The 16,655-nt window shown below is 42.2% G+C and overlaps 1 protein-coding gene across 1 annotated transcript; it reads right to left on the bottom strand.

Annotated features, from left to right (window-relative positions):
• Positions 1-7,907: 7,907 nt before the first annotated feature.
• LOC117052034 (iron-responsive element-binding protein 2-like) lies at positions 7,908-14,346 on the bottom strand. The gene is made up of 3 exons (XM_033158761.1): positions 12,067-14,346; positions 11,856-11,940; positions 7,908-8,026 (listed from the first exon to the last, which is right to left on the bottom strand). The coding sequence occupies exons 1-3, from the start codon at positions 14,281-14,283 to the stop codon at positions 7,908-7,910; spliced, it is 2,421 nt and encodes an 806-aa protein (XP_033014652.1). The 5' UTR covers positions 14,284-14,346.
• Positions 14,347-16,655: the final 2,309 nt, after the last annotated feature.

Below are 16,655 nucleotides of genomic sequence, written 5' to 3'. Positions count from 1 at the left end.
TGACATTCAACCTCAGTCCATTAGCTGTCATCCATACTTCTTTTCCTGAGGGGAAGGAGTGAGTGGGGTTAGTGGTTGGTGACAGATTGAGAGAGAGATACTGGAGTGACTGGGTGGATGATGTGTTTTGTATGTATTAGCTGAACAGACTGGGATGAGTCATATTAAATATTATCATTTGTGCAGATGTAAAGCAGGATTTGGCTGTGGTGTGTAGTGTGTATTGTATTGAAGGGGTCCCTGACTCTAAAGATATTTCAAAATATCTTGCTCTGTTGTTTTTTTTTAAAAAAATTATTATTTCAATTTATTGTAGTTATATTGAAAGCTGCATTTTATTTTATATTGGTTACTCAGTTTCACAAACACATACACACACACACAGAGTGAGAGAGAGAGAGAGAGAGAGAGAGAGAGAGAGATGGGTGGCGCTGTGGTCTAATCCACTGAGCCTCTTGGACTTGCTGATCGTAAGGTCAGCAGTTCAAATCCCCACGATGGGATCAGCTCCCATTGCTTTATCCCAGCTCTTGCTAACCCAGCAGTTTGAAAGCACACCAGCAATAGTAGATGAATAGGTACCGTTGGGATGGAAAGGTAAACAGTGTTTTTGTGCAAATTCAGCTGGACTTAACTGTCCAGGGATCCTTTAAACAAACAAACAAACACACACACACACACACACACACTGTTACGTTGTAAACCACTTAGGGACTGTTTTATGTATTGAGTGGTATATAAATATAATAAATACAACATGAAAACAAAATTTATTTATTTGAGAAATTTCTATACTGCCCCTCATCAATAGGTCACAGGACAGTTCATAAAACAGTAACAAAGTAAACAACATAATACAGTGGTACCTCTGGTTATGAACCCAATTCGTTCCAGAGATCCGTTCTTAACCTGAAACCGTTCTTAACCTGAGGTACCACTTTAGCTAATGGGGCTTCCCACTGCCGCCGTGCCACTGCCACGCCATTTCTGTTCTCATCCTGAGGTACTACTTCTAGGTTAGCACAGTCTGTAACCCGAAGTGTTTTTAACCCGAGGAGTTTGTAACCTGAGGTACCACTGTATACCTACCAACATAACATTATATTCATAAATATAACACATAGTATAAAGTCATGTGTAATAATACATCATGGAATATAGTACATAATATATAACACATAAAGATCAGCCATTTCAGCTTGTTCACTTTGACAGTCCAGTAATAATCTCCACAACTCATCCCAATCGAAAAATAATAATTATCCATTCAACTCCAATGCAACTATTAAACATAACACTTATTTATCAACAGTATGAAAGAGAAGAGAGAGAGAGAGAATAAAGGGGAGGGGAGGGATATTCATACTTGAAGTCCCAAAACAGTAAAGAAAGTGCATATTATTTGCTCCTTGTTTATCAGATTTGTATATTGCCTCCAACCCAGGGAGGTTCACAACAGAAAAATATAAAATGAGAAAACAAAATATATTTCTCTCTGTGCAAAAGTAGCTCTTAATCTCTCTCCCCAAATGACAGACTCTCTTCTGGGAGCTTTCCTTTTCTCACCTAGCCTTACAACCTGGGAAATCTCAACTTCCCACTCCTTTGACCACCTATTGAACACGTCAACTGCATTGCATCAGCGAATGATTCTAGAAGCAGCATGCATTGGAAACACTACAAACGTCTCATAGAATTAGAAAACTGAAGCCTAGGAATTAAAATAGAGACATCTGGTCTGGATTCATGTGTTGATTCCAATGGTTGCTTTTGGCAGTTCTGGAGCTGCCCTACAATGGTCTGGAGTGCCCAGGTTGCTCTGCTTCCAGCTTTGAAGATTGTCAGGACTCGGAGACCATCAGATGTCGAGGTGAAGAGAATCTGTGCATAGAGTTTGTGATGGCTAACTGTAAGTACTGTGGTTAACTGTTGAGTCACAGGTGGGAGGTGGACACAGCTAGCTTGGGTGGGTGGGTGGGTGGGTTGTTCTCTCATTCAGTCAGTGGCTTCCTGTCAGAAAATACATAGTATGTGTATGGGTAGGTGAGTTTTCTTTCCCCAAAAAATATTAGCGTTCCAATAGCCTTTGCTTTGTATATAATGTGAGCAGGTGGTGCTGTGGTCTAAACCATTGAGCCTCTTGGGCTTTCTGATTGTGGAAGCTCAGTGGTTCGAATCCGTGTGACAGGGTGAGCTCCCATTTCTCTGTCCCAGTTTCTGGGAACCTAGCAGTTTGAAAGCATACCAGCATGAGTAGATAAATACGTACCACTGTGACGGAAAGGTAAATGGTGTTTCCGTGTGCTCTGGCTTCCGTCACAATGTCCTGTTTTGCCAGAAGCAGCTTAGTCATGCTGGCCACATGACCCGGAAAATTGTCTGTGGACAAATGCCTGCTCCCTTGGCCTGAAAGGAAGATGAACGCTGCAACCCCATAGTCGCCTATGACTGGACTTAACCATCCAGGGGTCCTTTACCTTCTTTACCTATATGGATGAGACTGTGTGCTTCTGTCTCTGGTGTGTACATGTGTATGAAAAGAAACAAATACGGTAATCTGTTTGTTAAATTACAGAGAGAGAGAGAGAGAGAGAGCTTTTTAATGACCCTTTAAAAATTAAAACTTAAAGCAGCCATGGATTTTGAATTCCATATCCATGTGGTTTAGGCCCCTGCTACATAAGAACCAAGTTTACATTTCTATTTCTGGATTTAAACATCAGTGTGATTTTAGGATGCATATTGTTCTATATGCACAATACAGTTTATAATGATTAAAATGTCTCCATTCTCTGTCTCTTGCACCCTGTGACCCTGGTACTACCCAAGGATTTCTATGACTATGCTTTTTCTCTTTATTAGATGGCAGTAAACATTCTGATAAGGTTTTCAAAGGCTGTGCAACACGGGATTTTTGCACACTGGCAAGGACATCAACGGATGATGACTTTTTTGGCAATATCAACCAAGCACAATGCTGTGATACTAAAGCACCACCAAAGCAGTCGAACATTGATGAGTAATTAGAAGATAGCCAATTCTTCCCTTTTGACATCCATGATTTGCAGCTGCATTAGGGGAGGAAGTTGCTTACCTGATATTGGAAATGTAGAGAAATTGGGGTTCACAGGACTGCAGAGTCCCCTTTTTGGCATTTAGTGTATGATGAATGGGATGCAGGGATAGATAAGCTAAAGGAGAAAAGTGGGGCTTGGGGACTCTTCCTCATGATATTATACTGTATGGTTAAACTTTTCTTGATCATGATCACAATAAAATAGTATGGCAAATAAAAACTGTGTTCTGTGTTTCTCTATTTGTCAAATAAAAAAATAAAGCTGCTTTCCTCATGTTGCTGCCCTCTTGGGCTCATGGGGGGGGCACATGAATAATTTGTCAAATAAAGTATATTTGGTGGTGTTGGGGATGGCGATGAAGGGCAGTCTTTGCAGAGGGAAGAAATAGGTATTGTTACAGAAGTCGGGTTCCTGCCCCTCTTTCTGCCCAGTGATGGCAAGAGCCCAGGGGGTTCCCGGCACTCACACAAGGTTTGTGGTCCTTTGAAGAACTGAGGCATATCAGAAAATGTTGTGGCTTTAAGAAATATTGTTTATTCACATATTTACACGTTCAGGTGAAGCACGATCATTTTTAAGAGGGGATTGTACCCCCACAGCAGTGTGGGCAGCCTTCCAGCAGTGTGCCCAGGCCCCAGGGAGGATATTAACTCTTCTTCCTCCCAGCCACCCTTGTTCCCAGGACAGTTACCCTGGCAACCTTCCAAATCCCTGGTCTCCATTCACACCTCAGAGCAGAAGGAAGGAGTTGCATTGTTAATGTCCCTCAATCACCACCTATTGTTCTTTGATGGCCATAGCTCAGCCAAGGGAATTCTTCTGCAGCTTTCATTCTTCCTTCATATCCCAAATAACCAAAACCTGCTGGTTTTTTAAATTAAGGATTGTTTTTTATTTCCTTTGTTCCTTTTTATGACCTAAAAGAGACAGACACTGTGGGCTTGGATTTAATTTCTTTTTAAACAGTTAAAATAATATCGGGAAAGGCTTGGGAATTCATATATATATATATAATCATAATTATTTATTTGGATCTTTTTTAGTTTTATGAACATACAGTATATAAGTGGGTAATACAAGGGTCTTTTGAAGATGTTGAAGAAAGAGACACATTGTTGAGAGATATTGTTTCTGGGAATGGAAAAGGAGACTTTAAGAACCTTCATTTGAGATAAAAAATGGAAAAAAATGGAAAAGTTGGGATTAAAGGCTTTCTTATTTTACTTTGTTCTTTTCATATAGCTTTGCAAACTTTGTGAATAAGCTGCAGTCCATGAGAGGCAACAGGAAATAAGAAATCAAAACAACAAATAAGGGGGGAAGCACAGTGTGAGAAAGTAGAGCGAGAGAATAAGGACAAAATATCATGATACAGGGTGGCTGGAAAAATAATTGCAGGGGTTTTTCTGTTCGCTGCTATTGGGGAATGGTGGGGAATATGCAGGAGAAATGATTTTGAGAAGATATGGAAGGTGTTTGTAGAATTTGTACTGTTGAAACAGAAAGAGGTCAAACCATCGCAAGAGGGTTTGAAATTTTGGGAGGTTGGATAGTTACAGTGGAATGGTCTTGGGGGTGGGGTGCACATTTTTATTTTTATTTACTTATTATTATTCAGGTGATCAGGAGTGTCTTCCTCATTCTAGAAAGCTGAAGGGCCCAGAAGGGGTTAGAGAGGGAATTGATGCATGAACAGCCTTAATTGGCAGAAAGTTTAGGAGCACTTTGCCAGCACCCAGGAACAACAGGTTCAGCACAGTGTCACAAAGTGCTAGAATTCTAATAGCACTATACCATAATTTAAAGCAGTTTGGAGGAAAAATAAATCTCTTCCCCCTCCCGAGAACCCCAAGGACACATCCACACAAAACATCCAACTGTGGAGCACGCATGTTTCCTCCTTTTGTGAATGACTTCTCGCCACTAACCATCCATTCATTCCACTGTTCTCGCGTGCGATCTTTAAATGGCTTGTTTAGGCACACATCCAGTGGCTGTACCAACGATGACAATCCTGCAGGAATAACTGCCACATCTGTGTTTAGTCTTGCAAGCCTTTGCTTGGTGCTGGGAGTTAAATGAGCCCTGAACATATCCCACACCAGTAGACTACGTATTTTAAGAAGTCCACCTGGTCACCTGCTCCATACATTATCAAGCCATAGCTTTACCCCTTCTTCATCCATTAAGCCTTTTTCATTCACAACCAGCAGGGAACGTGTCTTGCAGCAGCGCAGTTATTATGTTCCATGGCAAAGTTTACAACTTTAAGTTTGAAACTGGCTTCATATTTCTTTCTTCTGGCTGGTGAAGCCATTGTGGGGTTTTGACTGTATACTGTACTGTATGGAAGAAAGAGAAAGAGATAGATCTGCTAAACCAATATTTGCAAGGATTTTGCACTAAACCACAGCATCAAATTTACTGGTACTCAAAGCAGCAGAGTGAATTAAACAGTAGCAGAAAATCAGTTCTGGAGCTCAGAGGCCCCCCTTAAAAACTTCCCTTCAGATGTTTCATAAAATATGTGTCATTCTTTATCTCCCTCATATCTAATGGGAGTTTGTTCCTTTAGGACCGGTGTTATATGGTCCCAGGGGCCACTCCAGGTTATGATTATAGCTGCTGCATTCTGGCTTAATTGTAGTTTCTGGGTCACCTTCAAAGATAACCCCACATAGAGCACATTGCAGTAGTCCAAGCAGGAGATAACTGCACCTCTATGGACAGCTGTGAGTCCAAAATTACTCCCAGGTTGTGCACCTGGTAATTACTCCCAGGTTGTGCACTTGGCGAGGGGTACAAGGGAAAGGATGGCTTGCTATATAAAGCAATCTACGTTCCGGAAGGGGAACTGCAAGCCAAGGTCCTACAACAGTGCCATGATTAGCTGGACATTTTGGACAGTATAAGACACTATACCAAGTGACGAGACAATTCTGGTGGCCAAGGGTGAGAGGGGAGACTAAGGAGTATGTAAAAGCCTGCGAGACCTGTCAGCGGGCCAAAAGACCCAGAGAGGTGCTCACTGGGTTACTGCAACCACTAATGACACCACAAGGTCCGTGGGAAGCGATAGCTATGGACTTCATCATCAACCTACCAGAGTCACAGCGGCAGACTGTGATTTGGGTGGTAGTAGACTTGTTAACCAAGATGGCTCACTTTGTGCCATGTAAGAAGCTGCCCATGGCACCGGAGAGTGGAGCTCTTCGTGGAACATGTTTTTCAGTTGCATGGATTGCCTTTGAGGGTGATCTCAGATCACGGACTGCAGTTTAGCTCACAATTTTGGGGAAAACTCATTCAGTTGCTCCAAGTAGAGAAGGGTCTCACTTTGGCCAGGCACCCACAGACAAATGGGGAATCAGAAAGGACCAATGCCATGGTGCAGTAGTACCTTCATTGCTATGTGAACTATCAAAAAGATGACTGAGTGTCCCAAATGCCTTTGGCGGAGTTTGTGTATAACAACACCCTGCACTCGTCTACTCAGCAAACTCCCTTCTTTGTCAATCATGGACTCCATCCACACACCTTTCCTTCACAAGCGAACAGATTGTCGGTGCCAGGGGCAGAGGAATTCATGGAGGAAATGGCAGCCCTGAATAGTTTCTTAAGGGAGCAGCTGGGCTTGGATAAGGAGGCATACAAGAGAGCGGCAATTAAACATAGGCAACAGGGTGAATAAATAAGGGTGGGGGACAAGGTGTGGTTGTCCACAAAGGATTTCCCCCAGAAGGGTAGATGGAAGAAGTTGGACCTTCAGCTGGTGGGGCCCTTTGAAGTTATAGAGTACTTGAACTTGGTAGGAAATATTCTAATAGCAGTCAAAGTCCAATTGCCTCAAAGTAGTGTTCATTCATTGGACTTTCTGAAGAATCATGGTTCTGTAAGAGTGGTTCCCAGAGGCATTGTGTTTAAATTGAGGTGGAACAGAGTGGAAAGTTGTTTGGTGAATTTTCATGGGCTTCCCAAAGGTGATTCAAGTACTTAAAGTATATGTTTCTTATCCCTGAGAATGCAATGGAAGGGGCAGCTGTCAGAATTTCATACAGTTCCAAAGAATTACGTAATCCAGTTTGCACTCCATGCTTTGTGTTCCAATATAAAATTAGAGGATGTTTGGGAAAGTATGCAATCTCCTTTATCATCATTTCCCACCCCCTCACTGGACCAGTTCCATCTACCTGGAACCCTCAGGCTCCTCTTCTTGGCCTTTATATCCCTCCAAGTCAGCCTTTTCCACCATCAGTTGCCTGCTTCTTTGAACTGAGTTCTCCTTAGCTTTTGATCTCTCCAGCACTATGAAGATCTTCCTGAGTACTTGTCTCTTCTTGGCCATCCTTTCTGAAGGTGAGTAGGAAGCTGCAATCTTGAATTGCTTTTTCAAATGTGGAAGGGGATATGCAGTTGACTAGAGAAGGCAAACTGATATCGGCTCCAGGAAGGATAAATGAAGCTTAAGATACTGGAAATGCTGGGAATCTGGACTCCAAATTTTAGAAGACAGTCTTGTGGTGTGTACTTCTGTTTCATGAGGTTGGCTTTCTTCATATACAACAGAAATGGGACAGCTGAAACATATACAACAGAAATGGGACAGCTGAAATTCCATTGTGCACCTCAAGGCCTGAAGATGTGTTGTGGGGGAGGATGTCCCTGCTTTAGTGTATGCATTCATAATAGTAAAATTGATGAAGACTTTTTGTCTCTCCATCTTTGTGTCTGGAGATGTTCCTGTTTGTGAGATAGGGGGAAGATGTGTTTCAGTCTGTGTGCAGCCTCCAACCCACCACTACATGTGGATCCTGAGACCAATAAGGTTGCTCATGTCTGGCTTGGAAGATTGTATCCAGGTGGTGGGTGTCGATTCCATTTTTCAACGACTGAGGAACTGATGTATTTGGCACTGAATATTTCGTCTTCTCTTCTCTTTGCAGTGATAGCTGTGGAATGTAATGTAAAAAACCCAGGTGAAGACGATTTAGAAGAAACTTGCATAATCAACAAAGGCAGTTGCTTTACTCGTATTATTGAAAGTTATATAGGTGAGTATAAAGCCTTTGTGAACAAATTAAACCTAAGTGTGTGCATCTATCATTTGGACCCTGGAATATCTAGGGGGAGCACAGAATGCTGATCTCACTCAATGTTGAGGAATTGAATTTTTCCAACAATTAATTAAATATTAGTAGAATTTAAATATCTATATAAAATATGTGAATAATAATAATAATAATAATAATAATAATAATAATAATAATAATAATTTATTTGTTCCATGCCCCTCTGGCTGAGCTTCCCCAGCCACTCTGGGCGACTCCCAAATGAATGTTAAAACAATACAGTGTTAGATATAAAAAATGTCCCTAAACAGGGCTGCCTTCAGATGTCTCTTAAAAATAGGATAGCTGCTTATTTCTTTGACATCTGATGGAAGGGTTTTCCACAGGGTGGGCGCCACTACCCAAAAGACCCTCTGTCTGGTTAATTCGTTCTGCGAGTGCTGTCGTATAGCGAAAATTTCGTCTTGCGAAGCACCAACGGGGGAAGAGCGGTTTGACGGAGGGGAAAATCACGGAAATTTTTCATCTTGTGAGGCAAGCCCATAGGAAAATTCGTCTTGCAAGACAGCCTTTCGCTAGCGAATGCCTTTCGTCTGGCGAGTTTTTCGTCTAGCGAGGCATTCATCTAGCGAGGTACCATTGTACATACAATGGTACAATATCACAGGAGATAAACAATTCTCCAGGCTTGGTGCAGGCATGAATAGGAATGATGACCTCAGCAACTTGGGCACCTGAAAGGAAATAAGCTTGAAGAATTTCATAGTCAGATACCATAACATAACCAGACATGAATTTATCATGTTCATTTGTTTTAGAAGAGCCATCAATATACAGAATCAAGTCAGGGTTCAATAAGGAATATCATTCAGATCTGAATGAGGTGTGGCACTGAATCATGGAAGGAAACACTTTTAATAGGCACCTTGTTTGCTAAATTTACAAGAGCTATTAATGTATAAATTGAATCAGGTTTAGGTGAAAAACAAGAAAAGGATTATGAACTAAATTTCATGGAGGAAAAAATTGCAGGAATAGGCTAATCCAGCAAACAGTGGTTAAAGTCGTGAAACCTAAAATATTTCTTAATTAGTTTTGCCTTTTTGTTAGGGCACCAAGAAGTTGGCGTGCTGAAGTGCAGCAGCCAGAGTCAGATAAGACAAGGTCAAACAGTCCGGGTCAGAAGCCAGCCGAAGTCAGGTACCAGCGCTGGGGTCAAGAGAAGCCCAAGTCAGGAACAGTCCAAGTCAGGGACAAGCCAGGAGTCAGGGACACAGGAACAGGAGGAGCAAAAACAACCATGCGCTCAGCACAGCAGTTGCAAGTGCTAGAGAGGGGAGAAGCTGGCCTTCCTTAAGTAGCTGGCCCGTAATCACGTCTCTTACGAGTTGCAGCTATCTCTAATTGTTCCCTGCGTCTCTCAGCTCTGTGCTCTACAGCTGAGAAGGGAGGAGGGGAGGGGTCTCGCTGGTTTCTCTCCTCACAAGGACCTGATTCTGGCTCAACTTCCTCCTCCTGTTCTAGTCTTTCCCCTTCTCCATCTGATTCTTCTTCTTCTGAGGAAAGCCGCCACCAGTCTTCTCCAGGTATGAACTCCTCCATTTCCCCAGACTCTTCTGTGGGTGCAGCCTCACCAAGGGGGATTGCCACTCCTCCTCCTCCTCGTCTGGCTCAACCCTGACACTTTTGTTTTTTTTAAATCAATTTTTATTGAAAGCTTTCCACATAAAATACAATAAAATCAAAGCTGATTTTTAAAAAAATCAATAAAAGCAAGAATAAGAAAGGAAGAAAATAAAGAAGTGAAGGGACAAGAAATGAAGAAGAAATACCAAGCTCTCTATCACAATTTTATCATATCCCTTTTTCCATACACAGAGCTTCCCCCTCTTCCCCAGCCTCCTACTCTCGCAGATCCTCTCTACCTGGCTCTCACCCAGAGCCCTTCATCTTTCATCTATCACCTTCCTATGTGCATTTTTATTAATCCAAAACAGGGGACTTCAAAAGCAACAGAAAGAAAACATGAGTTAGAAATAATAAAAATAGGATATGATAAAAGCTGTACTAAAGAAAGACAAGAAAAAAGAGGAGTTTCTGATTCTCTGTCTGCCAATTATATATATGATACTTATTCAAAATATTCAAAGTATGCACTGCAAAATTCCATCTATGTCAGTCTTCAGAGAATCCAGCCACGCACGGTATGTTGCCAGGAATGGATAAGACAAGCAAGTTCTTACCAAAGCTTTTTATTCAACTTTCACAGAGAGAGACTTGGAAATGCAGCCTCTTGGAGTAATGTTGTTGCTCTGAGTGAAACCCCACCCCCTCCACCTCTCCCTTTATGTGTCATCACTATGGTGGCTGAGTTGTGCCTTCTGCTTCTGAGCTCTCTGCTCTCCTACTTTCAATGCCCACCAGGTTCTGGGAGAGGGGGCGTCTGGAATGCTTTCTAAAGACATTAAGTCTGTCAGCTGTCTGTCCCCTAGTGCCTCTTCTTCCTCTTCCTCCTCCTCCTCTTCCATTATTTCCCAGCTTTCCCCCTCATCTGCCTCTGAGCTGTGACCTCCCTCAAACCCCTGTTGTAATTCTGAACTGTCTCCCTTTTCTCTGGAATTCATCCTCTGCCCAATTCCTGCTTCTTCTTCTGCTAGGCATTGTATCCTCGATCTTCCACCCTTGGCATTTCAGGTTCACCTTTTTCCACTCAAAAAGTCCAAAAGTAGCTCTTGAATTATTATTTGTATCACTAAATGTCCAAGATAGTCCTTTTCTAGTCCAATTTGATGAATTTTTCTTCAAGGATTCCAGCAGATCTTAATAGTAGTCCTTTTATTTCCAATTTCTCCATTCCCCACCCCCAACACCATTTGTTAGATGCTTAGGGGCTTCTTGTTGTGCACTCAGCCCCTCCCTTTCAGCTCAGCCATCTACAATCACCTTCCAGTCTCTCTGATCATAAAACCATTTATCTCTTCTGGTGTAACAAGTTTCTTTGTCTTGGTTTCAGACAGCTGCAAAGCAGTGTTCCAGTTATCCGACTCCTGACATGTAAAAGTAGTTTCCTGGAATGGAGGCAGCTAGTTCTGTATTGTAAAATGTGGGCAGGTGCATACCTTGTTGGTTTAGCTAGACCATAGCCTTAAAAGAAAATGGAATCATTTGAATGATGCCATTTTATGAAGTTATTATTTTCTCCAAAATCATTTCCACTAAGGATCCAGTCCAAGGCAACTTCTGCTACACAAAGTAGTGACCGCCAAATCATTGCCAAACCTACAAAAACCTGGAACTTGTCTAGCATGCTACTATGGATGTCCATTACTCACATGTTGCAGACAGAAGTGAACTTCATCTGGCCAGCCAAAAGCCCCTATTTGTGCATGCACCCAGGGTGTTGAATGTCACAACTGCCTTGGGATTACAAATCTTGGTGCATTACATTGTTCATCTTCCTGTTAACTCAGGTGGGATCAACAACTCCCCTCTACACATGTGTCTTTCATTTGCAGTGTTATACAAACATTGAGCAAGTCTACGAGGCCACTTCCCTGTCCTCCCATCATCTTGGAACTGCCTGGCACAACAAACTGATGCTGAAAACCATCAGACACCAAACCCATCCCCTGTCATGCTGGGCTGCACACTGCACTCCTGAAAAGGAGGGGTGGAATGGAGATTCTCAGATCAATCAGAATGAATTTACTTGATCCTGGCCCCATTGAATGAATATTGTACTCAAAGCCACCCTGCCACTCATTCTGAGAGCAAACAGCTGCTGCTAAATAGGCCTGCAATGTATAATAACAACAGAAAGCCTCAAACCCTTTTGGTTATGCTCTGACAGCAGCTGAAGGCCCAGAAATGTTTTTTTATGCATTTCCCCATAAAAAGATGCATGGAAAAATACTTTTTACCTTGAGATAGCCAGTCAGAAGTGACATCAAGAGAATCAGAAAATTAGAGGAAAGAGAAAACTGTATTATCCACTCTTTGAGAAATTTATTAAATAAGACGGATTCAGGCGCTTCTAGGGAATTCCACCGCTTATTTCCTTTCTCCATTTTCCCCTTCAGCTCTTTAAACATGGATGATATTATGAACTCTTCTTCCACTTGCTGAAGTTCTTCTCGAGTGGGCCAAATATCATGCAAGAAGATTCTTTTGCCATCAGGACTGACCCCTAATGGCTCAGTCTGGAAATCAATATTCACAGTTCCTGCTATAGCATAAGCCACAACTAGAGGCGGGGAAGCAAGGTAATTGGCACAGATGCAGCTGCAGAGACGGCCTTCGAAGTTTTTATTTCCAGACAAAACTCCACAAGCAACCAAGTCACCCTGCACAACTGCATTCTGAATGGTTTCTGGCAAAGGAGCAGTATTCCCAACACATGTGGAACATCCATAGCCAACGACCTCAAATCCAAGTTTATTGAGGTATGGCAATACACCACTGGAAGTGAGATAGTGTGTGACCATTCCGCTGCCAGGCGATAAACTGGTTCTTATGTACGGTTTAACAGTCAGACCAGCTTCAATGGCTTTTTTGGCCAACAGACCTGCTCCTAGCATTACAGAGGGGTTGCAGTTGTTTGTACAGCTGATTACTGCAACAATGACGACTGATCCATGAGCCAGCTTGTACTCATTTCCTTCATACTCCACAGGAACCACATCCCTTTGCCTTTCAGCTGGAATCTGAAAGCCTTTAAAGCCAGCCTTTTCATTTAAGCAGGCCTGGAAATCACTCTTCATATTCGTAACAGCCACTCTGTCCTGTGCCCTTTTGGGACCACTTACATAGGGCATTATAGAACCCAGATTTATGCATATAACCTGGGAATATTCAGGTTCTTCTGTCGAAAGTTCATAACTTCGAAGTAGTTTCACAGTTTTAAGATATGTTTCCATCAGCTTAAGCCTGGTCTCATCAAAGCCAGTGTGTTTTAAGTGCTTTAACGTCACATTATCGATAGGGAAAAAGCTCAGGATAGCACCATATTCTGGACACATATTTGCTATTGTGGTCCGGTCACCTATGGAGAGCTGGGAAACTCCAGGCCCAAAGAACTCCACAAATTTTCCAGACACGCCTGCTTGCCTAAGTTGCTTTGTAATGCTCAGGACCACATCGATTGATGTGGCAAGCGGGCTGGCTGAGCCTGTCAGTTGACACCCAACCACTTCAGGCAGGGTGAGGGCGACTGGCAAGCCAAGCATGACGGCTTCGGTTTCAATTCCACCCACACCCCATCCCAAGATTCCCAAGCCGTTCACCATTGTTGTATGGGAATCAGTGCCAACAACGCTGTCTGGATAGAGGAAGCCTTTAACATCGAATACTACTCTTGACAAGTACTCCAGGTTCACTTGGTGGGCCATTCCTGTTCCAGGAGGAATTACTGAGACATTCCTGAAAACTTTGGAACCCCACTTGAAAAACTGAAGTCTCTCTCTATTTCTACCAAATTCCATCTCCTGGTTTTTTAACACTGTTTCCGGCTCAGGCACTGGTTGAAGGTGAAAAGGACACAGCGGAGGTGTGTTCTCAATCTGCACAGAAAGTGGCCCCGAGTTACGACCAGATTCTCCATCACATGGCCCTCTGCAGCTGGACTGGCCCCTGCACGGTAGCTTCCGAGGAGCTTTAAGTGGAGAAAGTTTTGGTGGTGGCCTCTGTGGATCACCACCTCCAGGATTGGGAGTGTTCTGTATTGCACATTTACTGAAGTCAATCTGCAAAGAATGGTCCACAGTGAGATCTGTTGGGCAGGCAGGATGAACTTTTGTAGGATCCCCTCCAAGATTTTTCACAGCTTCCCTCATAGCGGCAAAATCCACTATTGCAGGAATTCCAGTAAAGTCTTGGAGAAGGACTCTGGCAGGACAGAAGGGCACTTCAACATTGTTCTGTTTTTCTTTCCAGTCCAAAATGTTCATAGCATCTTCTTTTTTCACGAGGAAGCCATCACAGTTGCGGACAGCAGCTTCCAACAGTACCCGTATGGAGTAAGGCAGGATATCGTATTTGGTGCCTCCCAGTTTAGCAACATTGTAGAACTTCTTGTCTGTTCTGTCATTCAGTGGTTCAATTAAGTGCTGGAAAAGGCGCTCTGGCCCGGCCGGCTCCATGTCACTCCCTCCCGAGAAAGGCGGCGGCGGCGAGGGAGGGGGGGCGCGTGGGGGGCAAGTGCCCAGGAGGGGGCGGAGTCTTCCCTCAAACGCCGCCGAGAAATTTATTACATAGTATAAGATAGCTTCTTGAATCAGCCAATGGATCAGCTAGCTGGATATCAGATGGGTTGCAAATCAACCTACTGCAGGCCCTTGCCATTTTTTGTGTGCAGAAAAACAAGTCAAACTTGTCTCGTTAAATGCAACTTTTTAAGGAACAACCCTGGAATATTCACATGATTCAGAAGAAGAATATATACTGTACTTATAAGGCGATTCCAGAAGAAACTACTTTCAGGATTATCTTGCTAAATTCAGTACTTGCAGATTTTTTTCTTTCCTTATAAGCCCATTTGCCCAATGTATGTATATAAGGGAACATCACAAAAAATCATTCAGGAGAATAATGATTTGAATTTTTGCTGATGTATGTATTCTTTCCAATGCTCTCTCACAGATGACTTTCTAGATTACCAAACTGAAATGGGATGTACTACAAATTGCACCACAGAGAACTACAGTTTCACCACAAGAGAAGGTGATTTCATATGGAGTTCCAGGGCGTGCTGTCAAGCTTTGGAGTGCTTCGAAAAATTCAGTCGTCGTAAGTATATGCATATTTGTATATATCCTCGAGGATAAATAGCATTGATGCTTTAGGAGTTTGCCTTGGTTGCCCTTAGACAAATCCAAGTCCAAGATAGATTACAGCTTCCCTGCAGCTGGTTAGAGGACACCAAATGTGGTACCCATGATACCACATAGTAATGTAAAAGATAAAGGACCTCTGGACAGTTAGGTCCAGTCAAAATTGACTATGGTGTGCAGTACTCATCTCACTTTTGAGGCTGAGGGAGCTGGTGTTTGTCTGCAGATAGCTTTCTGGATCATGTGGCCAGCATGACGAAACTACTTCTACCACAACAGGACTCTCTGATGGAAGCCAAAATGCATGGAAATACTGGTTACCTAGTAGTAACTCCGCCTCTGGAACACCAGCTACAAGGTGACATCCTGGCTCTTCTAATATGGTGTTGCAGGACCCCTCAGCCATGACCTTGGGGAACAGGAGGCTGTAATGTATTTCAGTAATGCTCCCCAGATCAAAGGAAGTGAAAAGGACTTTTCCAATATTTTCAATTAATGTGTGTTTTTGAAAACATGTATTAAACGCTTTTAAGGATTGAAGTTCTGACTTGGAAAAGGTTCTGCTTGAAGGAAGAGAGAAATTGATTTAAAAATGTATAAAATGTTACAAGAATGGGAAATAAAAGATGAGCTGGTTAATCTGCAATGATACAATGGGCTCAAGATCTAGGACATCATATAAAAATGGATGCATGGGCAATGTTGTGGAAAATTGATATGAAATGTACTGCCTGTTATACTCTTAAGGGAAATTTCAAGAAAATAATCTATAGATGATATGTATCACCTAAAAAGTTGGCTAAAGGTTGCAAATAATTGTTGGAAGTGCAAACAGGTACATTGAACTTTCTTTTATATGTGGTGGACTTGTAAGAAAGTGAAGTTTTTTGGGAAATGATATATGATGAGATAAAACAGTGTCTAAAGTATTTATACAACAACAACAACAACAACAACAACAACAACTCTCCTGGAAATTTTCTCCTAGAGATTATAGGGAAGGTAGTTCCAAAAAATATGATAAAGCTGATTATGTATGAAACAACAGTGGGTAGGATTCTCTATGTACAAAAATCGAAGGGAGTAGAAGTTACCACTAAGGAAGAATGGATAAGTAAGGTGATGGACTATGCAGAATTGGCAAAGTAAACAGCCAAAATAAGAGAATCTAACAATGATTGCTTTGTGGAAGAATGGAAGCCTGTTTCAGACTATTTAAGGAAATATTATAGTATGATGAACTCATGAGCAGGATTTGAAATATGAGTAACAGAAGGAATTAAAGAATAAGTATTGATGTGTTGGTATAAGAGATAGAAGGTTTTGTGCAGCAGAGGGGAAGAAGTAAAAACACCCTGGAAAAGAGGGTGGGAAGTCTGAAAAAGATAAATTTATTACGCATTGATGTATATATATCAAATTTTTGAAAATTTAAAAAAATGTTATTATACTGTAGCGAAAGAAGGAAGGAAAGAAAGAAAGAAAGAAAGAAAGAAAGAAAGAAAGAAAGAAAGAAAGAAAGAAAGAAATGAGCTGAAACTGTGTGCTGATTTAGTGGTTGCTTTTCACAGGGCCAAGACGTCGCTTAAATGGGGAGGAGTGTCCAACCTGTCGTCCTGCTCTCTCAGAAGGCTGTAAGGGCTCAAACACCATCAAGTGTTATAATGATGAGACTCAGTGCA

This window comes from Lacerta agilis, chromosome 8, assembly GCF_009819535.1.
Source record: "Lacerta agilis isolate rLacAgi1 chromosome 8, rLacAgi1.pri, whole genome shotgun sequence".
In the NCBI taxonomy this organism is placed as follows: domain Eukaryota; kingdom Metazoa; phylum Chordata; class Lepidosauria; order Squamata; family Lacertidae; genus Lacerta; species Lacerta agilis.
The sequence above is the reverse complement of the archived record's forward strand: the minus strand, read 5'-3'. Positions and strand labels throughout refer to the sequence as shown.